At 47.9% G+C, this 11568-nt stretch overlaps 1 protein-coding gene across 1 annotated transcript in view; it reads right to left on the reverse strand.

Moving 5' to 3' along the window:
* The window catches only part of CDH23 (cadherin-related 23), a 523436-nt gene that overhangs the window by 351488 nt on the left and 160380 nt on the right, over positions 1 to 11568 (reverse strand). Inside the window, exon 6 of the mRNA XM_006889037.1 lies at positions 1582 to 1776. Coding sequence (XP_006889099.1) covers positions 1582 to 1776 — 195 coding nt within the window. The remainder of the gene's footprint in view (positions 1 to 1581; positions 1777 to 11568) is intronic.

Consider the following 11568-nt stretch of genomic DNA (forward strand, 5'->3'; position numbering starts at 1 on the left):
ATATAATCCACTCTACAACCCTCATTGCATACTCCTACGATAAAAATAATGCCCTAAAATATAATACTTTTAGACTATTCTCTCCCCCATAGGACAGGCTCAGAACGGAAGGGGTAAACCTCTCATTTGCTTCTGTGCCCAGGTGTGTACAAAGAGGCAGCTGGGCAGTGAGTGTATGGGGGCGAGGGGGTGCTGAAGGTACAGGTGTGTAGAGGGGAGAGAATTTTGGCCTTGCAAGTGTCTATGGTCTCAGGAGTCAGTTTTTACAAATAGCAGCACATGCCTCTCCTATGGAGAGACCACTCCAGGAGCCTGAACCGGGTCCTGGAAAGGTAAGTATTTCCTGGCTGTCCAGGCCTTTCTGACCACTGGCCAAGGCAAGGACAGGCCCAGCTTTCAGAGCACTGTCCAGTGTGTTTTCCCCAGGATCTAGGCTCTGTGACCTGCCATGTGGAAACCCCAGCTGGCTGCTTCTACCAAGGTCTCCCATGACCTGGGATGGAATGGCCCTGGAGGGTCAATGAGGACTCTGGCTCTTGGCTTGAGCTTTGTAAGCAGAAATCTAAGTGACAACAGGCCCACAGGTCACTCTGATGTGTCTATGGCTCTAGCTGTACCCTAGAGGTCAAGACTTTCTGTAGGATGTGGACCACTTGCCCACAAATCCTCAAAAAGAGCCAGCTGTGATGAAGGCCAAGGGGTTCCAATGCTCTGGAGACTCAGAGCCACCTGGCCAAGAAGCATGGTGGTCAGAGCACAGGACAGGGAGTCACTGACCTCGGGTTAACGCTCCCCCTCAACTGTATCAAGAGTGTCAGCCACCCAGTAGGGCGACCACCTCTCTCCTGCCTGTCCCCCTTGACCGACTCGTCCTTGGTTCTCAGTGCCCAGCCTACCTACAGGGGTTGCCGCTCTCTGGGAGAGGGCAGATGGTCTCTACCCCACTGACTCCTGCATTTTGGTTGATGTCAGGCCACAGTTGGGTTGACACCTCCACCCTGTGTCCCAGAGAACAGGATGCCCTGAATGATGAGTGTCCTAGTGGTCACTAGGGGGAGCTCTGGTGGTCTAGTGTCAGGAAGCTGCACTGCAATCCCAAAGAAGCGTGGTTCGAATGGACCAGCTGCTCTGCAGGAAGATGGGTAATCTCCTCCTGTGTGATTAACTGTCTCTGAAAACCCACCAGAGGGTCAGCTATGGGCTGGATCCAGCTCGATGGTACACAACCACAGTGGTTACCGGTGCAGGGGCTACTTACTATTGGGCTGCTAACTGAACTTGCGTGACTTGCCCCTGTGCCTCAGTTTCCTCATCTATATAATGGGCACAATAATACCAACATAGAGCAATTGTGAGATTTAACGCAGACAATGCGCTCAAGTGCTCAGCACAGCACCAAGACCATAGCCTGAGCCCTTAGTGATGTTAGCCACCCTCCCTGCTCTCACTGTCGTTACGGCACCAGGACCACAAAGCTCTGATTTGCATGGGGCAGAGTCCAGGCTCCGTGTGGAACGCCTGCTCCTCTCCCAGAGGAGTGCACAGACCCCTGGCTGTCCAGGCTCAGCGTGAGGCGCTCACCGTGGCATTGACGGTGAGCTGGTAGGCCTGGGTGGTCTCGTAGTCCAGCTCGTGGGTCACCGTGACGATGCCTCGGGCGCTGTCGATGGCGAAGAACTGAGAGGGGGGCTGGAAGGAGTAGAGGACGCTGCCACCTGCGCCCAGGTCGGGGTCCGTAGCATTCACGATGAAGATGGGCGTCCCCACGGGGGTGTTCTGCGGGCAGAGCAAAGCAAATAGAGGGGTGGGTGAGAGCTCAAAGCAGCTGCCTTCACTGCTGACTATTCCCCCAAAGCCCATTAGCTACGTCCCTCCAGCCAACCAGACCTGGAGCTGTGTTATTTTTATTCTAAGCGGGTTCAGAGGAATTTAAAATGCAGTATCTAATTTCTCCCCCTTCTTTTTGATGGCCTCCTGGTGGCTGTAAGAGCGCCAGTTCCAATGATGAGCAGCTCGTCCCAGGGTTCTGGATGAGGGCCCTCTCTGTCCCCATACCCCGATTTCTTGGCAGTTTCACTTCTTCCATTGAGTGCCCCTTGGCTGCCCAAGCCTCAGCTCCACTTACTGTAGAGGGCAAGGGGAAGCTGCATGCTTGGAGGTTTCAAGGGCAGGAGCAGGAAGGTATGTGCCTGGGATCTGGCAGGGCATTTCCCGGCATCCCAGAGGTGACTGAGTTGACCCTGGCAAAGGTTATCCACATGCAATCTAGAAGCATCCTAGTTTTTTTATCAGAGCGTTTACAGCACTCCCTCAAATGTCACCAACTCCTGAGAGCCTTCCATGGTTGCCTCTGCTGTACTGTGTACATATATCTTTTCTTTCTGATCTGAAGGTCTCTGGCTGAAGGTCACTTCCTCACAGAGGCCCTCCTCCTGTGTGATCACTCTCGTGCTGCTTCAGAACAGGAAGCTGAGCTCAGAGACATTAAGCAATTTGCCCTGAGTCACATATACAAAACATTGATAACTCTCTGGTGGCACAGTGGTTAGAGTGCTTGCTTGTTAAGTGACTGGCTTGGCTGTTGGAACTCACCAGCTGATCTGTGGGACAAAATGTGGCTACACATTTTGCTAACTCTTCAGCACTTGTACCCTGTCATGTCGGCTCACTATGAGCTGGAGTTGACTCGGCTGGTGGTGTCAGTTCCTGGTTTCCCCATTACTACTCACGTCAGTTAACTTCCAGTACAGATCTTCTAGCCAAAGGTGTGTGGCGGGTCTGGAGGTTCCCTGGGGGCTGAGATGATTCCCTATGTTCTCTTTATAGTGGGAAAATGACTGGGCCCCTTCTGATACGTGCAGGGCTCCAGCCAAGGTGCCTGTTCCTACGCCTGCACCCGTCTGTGCCACTGGCCATGACCTAAAGTGGCCACACCCACGCCTGAGGAGCATCTTTGTTTAGGGACCAGCCTCAGGAAGTGCTCACAGCAAACATGCTCTAACAAGAGTGTTCCTTACAGTAGTTCCAGCTGGACTGGCCAGCATCTCTGGAGCCCAGAACTGCTATTGCTCCCTTCCGAGTCTGTGGACTGCAAGGGAATCCAAGGGTGAAGGAGGCAGAGCAGGAGTTCAGCAATGGGACGAGTTCTGCTGGCACCACAGTCCTTCTGTGTGTCTTTGGGTAAATCACTCAAACTCTCTAGATGTCTCATTCTCCTCTGCATAATGATATTAACAGTCTCTCAGAATATCAACAGTTGTCTGTCCCCACCCTGTAGATTCACCTAGAACTCTGCTCTGTCCTCTCACTACCCTCGTACCACAATGGACTGAATTCCCCAGGCTTCCAGCTGAATTCTGCCAATGGAAAGTGCTGATGGGAGCTCAGGGGAAGGAGGGCAAAACATATGGGGGTATTTATTCCCTTCTCCCTGCAACTCAGAGCAGCAGTACCTCCTCCCTGACCTCAGCTTCCACTGGGTTGTGTTACAGTAGCACTCAGGTCGCTGGGCAGCTCAATCACTTTGAACTCACCTACCAACCCGAAGGTTTGGGATTGGAGCGCATCTAGCAGTGATACAGAATGGCATGGTGACTGGCTTTTGTTAAGATTCAACCCAGAAAGTCCTACAGAGCTAGACTTTACTCTGTAACACCAAGCATCTCCCAGAACTGGAATCAATTAAATGGCATCAAGTTAGAGGGTTTTTTTGGTATTCTCTTGCTTTTGTGTTTTAAAAAGAAAATACTAGCAATATAACCCCCCCCCCCCGCCCCCAGTGTCAGCCCATGGAGGAGGAAAAGTTTCCACCATGCCAGCCTCTGGGATTCTCCACACCATTTCACTTCCCCCCTTGTCCTTCCCATCCCTCTGTAAACTGTCCTCTTCCTGAAATGTCTTTATTGGAACTATCTGAGATTAGCGCTGAGGACTAGATGACCGGCACTGGGCTCAGTGAGGGCAGCCCCTGTCTGGACATGTGCATCAAGAGGGTCCTGGGCTTAAAGAGATCTTCAAGGGTCTCAATAACCTACAGTTCTCCTGCTTTCTCTCCTCAGATTCAGCATGTTCACCACCCACGAGTACCAGAGTCAAGTTCTGAATGCTGAACAAAGCACCCCACGGGGACCCAGGCTCCTGCTGCGAGAAGGAAGGACCACTCCAGGCTGCAGCCTGTCTGGGACAGCCACACAGCACTCTATACAGTGCTAACACATGGTGGGCAGGGCCGATTCCTGGGAGGACATTACCAGCCCCCAGCCTCGGGGAGGCGAGGACATTTCCCCCATTCACTCTGCAGGGTCCATAGCGAAGGCTGAATGTCTGATCAGAGGATTTACGAGGCAGATCCGAGGAAAGGGGACAGTGGACGGAGGGACCAGAGGCGATGGTCCTGATCCTGACCTTCTGGGATTATGTTTCATACCCTGCAGTGAAAACCCATTTAATTTCTGCATAACTTAGAAAGGGTTTTAAATGGGCCTGGCAAAGAGCCATTCATATTCTTAGAAGGGACAGCCATTGGAGGGAGAAGAATGCTGACCTTCTTAATTTCATGTTCTGGGCACCAGGCTCACTCAGAAAAAGAGGGGACACTCATTAGCATACAAAGTGGGGCTTCTTTGTTGTTCCATGGGAACGTGCAGCCGTGCCAGGAGGTCTCTGTGGGGCTGGGGGTGCCTGGGTTTCCGCGTACGACAGCCACAACGCCTGGTGACTCAGAGCATGCGCTCTCAGCCAGACCCCCACATCTGCACTCTGGCCTTTCCTCTTACTGATTGGGAGACCTCAGAAATAGGTGGCTTAGCTTCTTTTGGTCTTAAATTTGCTTCTCTGTTAAATGGAACAATGAACAGTACCTACATCCTAAGACAACTGTGAGAATTACAGGGGGAAACGAAAACATTTGTTTTTAAAGCCTTTGTTATAGACGGAATTGTGTTCCAATTTTAACCCTCATACCTGTAAATATGACCCTATTTAGAAATAAAGCTTTTCTTCTGTTGTATTAATTAGGGTATATCAAAGTAGGAAGGGTCCCACAACTTACCACTTCTGAAGTAGAAAAATGGCAGAAACAGGAGGGAAACAGGAAGACAGAGAGAGATGCAATATAAGCACAGGGACACCCAGAACACTGGGAATTACTAGAAGGTGAATCAGACAAGGATCTCCCCATCCACATTCTGAATTTGGACTTCCAGCCTTCTACATTGTGGCAAAATAAGTATCAGTTTCTTTCAAGTTACCCTTGTGGTATTTCTGTTTTAGCAGCACTAAGAACTCTGGTGGCCTAAGAGTTAAGAAGCTGTGCTGCAATCCTGAAAGCACACAGTTCAGATCCACCCGCGGCTCCACAGGAGAAGGCTGGGTAATCTTCTCCCATTTGACTACGTGCCTCTGAAAACCCACTGAAGGGTCAGCTATGGGTCAGTTCCAACTTGATGGAACACAACAACAGATAACTTAGATAAGTTTCTTGGCACATGGCCATACTGAGCGATAGTCAAGAAATGGTAGTTGCAATTAATATGATAGTAGTAAAATGTTATCCCAGGCAGGGTGGGATAAATCTCATTTTAAAGGGGTTTTTGGGAATTGCATAAGGAGCCAATGAGTCTCTTAAGCACACAAACTTGGACAAAAGGACATTTTCTGACTCAGAGAACATCTTCGTTGTGCCTGGCTGTTCCTGAAAAGGTAGAAATCCTTCACAAGCGGTCCTGAGAAACTGAGTGTGTGGTGGGGGGTCTAAGCAGGAGATAATCTTGAGAATCTTGGGGATTATCCTATCCATTCTCCCCACATTACAATTGGAAAACTACAGTCATGGCTGGAAATCTGGTGCCTTAACTCATACAAAGGAGAGCTTGGTAGCCTATTGTACTTGTCAACCCAAAGGTCTCAAAGTTCAAATTCAGCAGCTGCTCCATGGGAGAAAGGGGGGCAATCTCCTCCCTTGCAATTTATAGTTTCTGAAAACCTTCTGGGTTGTTTTGTTGGGGTCTTTCTTGTGGGTTGTTTTGTTTTGTTTGTTGTTATGTACCATCAAGTTAGATCTGACTGGCACAGGAGGGAAGCATCTGGTGGATTCGAACCACACGCCTTCGGGATTTCAGAGCAGCTTCTTGCCACCAAGCCACCAGAGCTCCCCTAAACCCCCACTGTGTTCTAATGAGTCAGTTCTGACTTGATACAATGAGTTAAGTTGTTGAGTTTGATTTATTCATAGAGTTCTTTCCTCTTCACCCAAAGAAATGCCAGTTCCTGCCTCCACACCCAACTTCTTTCTGACAACAGTGCTCTCTGTCTCTCTAGCACTCCTCAAAGGGTTAGGTCTAGGCTGCCATATTTGTAGCCAGCTTCAGACTCAGGCCGCATCTGATTGGTCCAGGGGTAATCTGACCCAAATGGTACAAGGAGATAGAATCTCAGAAACTGAGTCCCTTTTCTGTAGGGAACCAAGCAGAAAAATCCTTGTTAGTGTGTTGGGGTTTTGGGGCTGGAGTGGGCACTCTGACAGGCTGAAAGCCCCAGTGGAAGGATAGCAGAGGAGGCAATGAGGGCAGATAGCGAGGGCTTGTGAGCTTTCTTAGCCTCGCTCCTCACACGCTCTGTCTAGATGGCATTTCCTGTGCTAGGCTGTGGTGTCTCTATACCATCTGGGCTGCCCTTCCTGTGGGCATCGCCTCTATTCGCACCAGTCACACGAGTCCCAGCTCCACCTGACACTCTATGAACCTTCGCAGCCATGGGCAAGGCCTCCTGGCTCCTGGAGCTCTGCCCCAGGCTCGCCCTGACACTCTCCTGCTGGGATTCTCTCTCTTTAATGGCCACGGCTGGGCTACCAAACACAAAGCGTCAAGGGCCACCGCACCTAGACTACTAATGAGGGCCCAGTGACCGCTGGCTGCACGGCTGGGAGGTAACAGTGAGTAGAAGAATAAAGCAGCCCTGATGAATGCCAGTCCCCTCTTCTTTTTAAGTATCCCCAGATGCTTCTTTAACATGCAAATCCACTCAGGCATCAAAAATGCAGGACTGGTGGGATGGACAGGGCAGCACCATGGATTTCACACCATGAGCAGGACAGGCTTGGAGCACGATACCCAGCAGAGCTAGGAGCCGCCCGCTTCAGGTCATGAAGACCAGGGTGGTATTTCCCTTATGATGTCCAGAGTTGGGGTTTGGGGATCCAGGGAAACGTAACCATGAGGGTCCTGGGCTACAGAGGGAGGGTCAAAAAGCCATTTCAGGTGGAGGAAGGACGGAGGGACTGCTTCATTCTAGAGAAGCTTCTCTCTATATGTGGAAATTGGTGCTGGGTCCCCCTTCTTGCTGGAAGGGAGTAGCTGTGGTATTTGAAAGAACGAGGCTCCACTTGGTCCCCTTCTTTGCCCCAAGTTGTCTTCCAATCTCCTTTGTCAAGAGACCTGCCTGCCCATCCTATCTGCTCCTTCACTGCTTCTGGGCCATTTCCAGGGAAATCTCCCCAAACGCATCACCCACGCAGGAGGCCATGCCTCCAGAGGCTTAGAGAGCATCATCCTCTCAAAACCCTCAAGTTCGCAAGGTTGACTCCTTTTGGCAAGCTGTCACATCAGGCAGGCCCCGGGCACGGCAGGCCCCTGCCTCCTTCAAGTTCCCATTTCAGCTCCACATCACCTCTGATGGACCTACTGTAAATGGGCCACCTCGTGCCATTCTGAGACAAATAAATCTTTTTGCTACTCCTGGGGGTGACAAGGGAATAGAGTCTGGGAGAGTTCTGCCATGCGAGGGATCCTGTTCGTTAATAATAATGATAAATCACCCACTTCGCACATGCAGTGTGAGTTACATTACACTCCGGGCTTACACGGAGGTGGATGGGGTGCTCACTGGAATGGGGTGGGAGTGTGTGCAGTGAGGAAGAAAGAGGTTCAGGCCACGGGAGAGGCAGGAGGGAAGGAAGAGAGACCTGAGATGGAGAAAGTGGTAAAGAAAGGGGGACGGGAGAGGACGTGAGGACAGAAAAGCCACAAGGGCCAAGAAAATGACATGGAGCAACAGGAAGGGCAATATGGAGATAAGAGGAAAATGGGAAAGAAAGAACTTTCGATGGAGGAAAGAGAGAAGGAACATTGGGAGAAAGAAACAAACTGAAGGGGACGAGATATTATAGGGCAAAGGTTGAGATCCAAAAGGGGAGAAAGATAAAACTTTGAAGCAGCAAGAAAGATAAGAGAAAGAAAAAGCATGCCCCAATCTCTCCCCTCTACAGGGCGGCCTCCTCGGCTCTATTTACTCCATATCTCTGACCAAGTGTCGACAGAAAGGCCTACTATTCCATTGTAGGTGCCATCTCTGGAGGCATTATTAATATTTATGGAAGGCTTGTGAGATGCCGCTACAGTCTTTAATATCTTATTATGAAGCCTGTTATAAAATGCATTGGCAATAAATTCCTCACAGATGGAAGTTCTGGCGAGGTACAGGCACCTCCATGGACCAGAGCTGGGAACAGACCTTTCTGGAACGCATATGCGCTGCTCAGAGGAGCCAGGGGCAGAATGGTGAGAAGAAGTGGAGGGGATGAATTACCATTGATTCAACTCACAATGCATCTGACCACAAGACTGGCATTTTTATACATCTTATCTAATTGTCACCTCACAAGGAAATGGAAGTTCAGAGAAATGACTGGGTCAGTGTTACACAGCTTATAAGTAGTGGAATTGGGACTAAAATGCAGGTCATGTGTCTGTCTCCCAACCTCAGGGCCCTTGAGTTGAAGGTGGAGGTGGGCGGATGGGCCTGCTCAGTGGAAATGCTGCAGATGAGGAGGACTAGGATGGATTAATCGACTTTCCTCCATGGAAGGCCTGGAAGATGCTGGTGGGAGTCAAGGAAGGGTGCTCTGAGCTCTCTACACAGGAGAAAAGAGAAAAATGATAAGTAGGTGTAGCCCATAAATAAGTTCAGAAGGGAGTATCATCTTAGCATGGTCACTTTCACTGAGAATGAAGAAACGAAGTCCTGCTTCTGTAAGAATTAGAGTTAGAAATAGAGGACTTCCTGATGATATTTCTACAAGCATATCTGGATATACTATAAAAAGATTCATGTATGTAGAGAAAACAGGAGCAAAGTTATGAAGATCTTAGCCATAGTCTAATGTCCTGAGGGCATGTGTTGCTGGACGTGCGGCCCAGGATCATAGTCCTGAAATACAAGGTCAACTAACAAAACCTAGTCCACAAAGATCATGTTCTACATCCTACTTCGGTGAGTAGTGACCAGGGCCTTAAATGTTTGCAAGCAGCCATGTATGATGCAACTGTTGGTCTTAACTCATCCCCAGCCCCTAATCTGGAGCAAAGAAGAGGGAAGAAAACCACAGATTAGTCCAAAGAACTAATGAGCCACAGTGTCAGTCAGTTTCCAGGAGCCTTAGTCCAGAAGAGCAAGATGATTGGTGCCTGGCTACACTGCTGACTACGCTGAAACTGATCCCAAAAGACGGTTCCTGATAGAGCAGGAGAAAAATTAGAACTAAAAATGATACTTTTCAAAAATCTAGCTTATTTGTCTGATGGACAGTAGTGGAATCCCTAACAGTATGGCCTGTAGTCGACTTACAAATGCAAAACTGAAAACAATCCCATGATTTTTTTATCAGATTCATTTTTTATCACCTAAAATAAATCTCTATACCATTAAATAATAACTTCCCATTCCACACACCTCAAAGTCGGATCATTTTTATTCTACCTTCTGTCTCTAAGAGGAAGAACATGCATTATTTTTGCTGTTGTCATTGAGTACAAGTCACAGCAACCCTATGAACAACAGGTCTGAACCGCATCCTATCCTGTGCCATTCTCATCATCTCTGACCCACTTGAGCCCATTGCTGCAGTCACTGTGTCAATTCATCTGATTGTGGGTCTTCCTCTCTTTTGCTGACCCTCCACATTTGCAAGCATCATGTCCCTCTCCAATGAATAGCCTCTCTTACCAACATGTTCAAAGTATGAGAGATGAGGCTTTGCTATCTTTGCCTCCAAGGTGCACTCTGGCTGCATCTTCTCCAAGACATATCTATTAGTTCTTCTGGCAGTCCACGGGATATTCAATACTTTGCTCCAATATCACAATTCAAAGGCATAAATTATTTTTCTATCACCCTTATTCACTGACCAGCTCTCAGATGCACAGCAAGTGATTGAAAAGACAATAACCTGAATCTGGTGCACTTTAGTCTTCGCATTGACATCCTTCTCCTCAGTATTTCGAAGTGATCCCTGACAGCAAACTTGCCCAGTGCACTACATCTCCTGAACCTTCTGACCACTCATACCAAGGGTTTTGATTGTTGATCTAAGCAAGATGAAAGCAGTGACAACTTCAATCCTTTCTTCATCTATTATGATTTTGTCTATTGGTCCAACGGTGAGAATGTTTGCTTTCTTGACATTCAGATGCAACTCATTAAAGGCAGCAGTCTTTGATCATCTGTAGCAAGAGCTTCAAGTCCTCACTTTCAGCAAGTAAGGTGTGTCATTTACATAACGAAGGTTATTGATGACTTTTTCCTCCAATCCTGATGCCATATTCTTGTGCCGAGTCAAGCTTTTCAAATAATTTGCTCAGCATATGAACTAAATAGGTATGGGAAAAGGATATAACCCTGATGTATACCTTTCTTAATTTAAAACTATATAGTGTTCTATTGATCTGTTTATAACAACAGCCTCCTGATCTAGGTTTCACATGAGCACAATTAAATGTTTTTGGATTTTCATTCTTCTCAATATTAGCCATAATTTATTATGATCCCCACAGTCGAATATCTTTGCATCATCAATAAAGAATAAATCAACACTCTTCTGGTATCCTCTATTTTCAGCTAGGATCCATCACATTTATAATGATATCCTTGATGACACAGCCTCTTCTAAATTCAGCTTGAATTTCCGGAAGTTCTCAATGTACTGTTCTAGCCATTCTTAAATGATATTCAGTGGTATTTTGGTTGCATGTGATATTAGTGATGTGATTTGATAATCTCCACACTGTTGGATCCCCTTTCTTAGGAATGGGAACAAACATGGATCTCTTACTGACTCAGCCAGCCAGGCAGCTGTCCTCCTTATTTCCTGGCATGGACTGATGAGTATGTCCAGGGATGCATCTGTCATTTGAAACATGGCAATTGGTATCCCTTCAATTCCTGGGGCCTTATTTTTTGCCAGTGCTGTCAGTGCAGGCTGAACTTCTTCCTCCATTGCCACTGGCTCTTGATCATATGGCACTTCCTGAAATATTGCATATAAGTGTTACACTTAGATAGAAGTGGTGTTGTTGGGTGCCCTTGAGTCAGAACCAACACATAGCTAAGCCTCCAGCAGGCTCTCAGAGAGAGTAAGTTGCACAAGAGGACTGTCTGTCCTTATATGTCCTCGTCCTTATCCTAAATATCGTGTAGTCCTACAACATTTTTTTTCTATAATTATATTTTATTAATTTTCATAAACATTTACAGAGATTTTGGGTTTCCATTCATTCATTGTTGCACTATTCTCTC

This window comes from Elephantulus edwardii, unplaced genomic scaffold, assembly GCF_000299155.1.
Source record: "Elephantulus edwardii isolate Elephantulus edwardi_28Jun2011 unplaced genomic scaffold, EleEdw1.0 scaffold00074, whole genome shotgun sequence".
Taxonomy (NCBI): domain Eukaryota; kingdom Metazoa; phylum Chordata; class Mammalia; order Macroscelidea; family Macroscelididae; genus Elephantulus; species Elephantulus edwardii.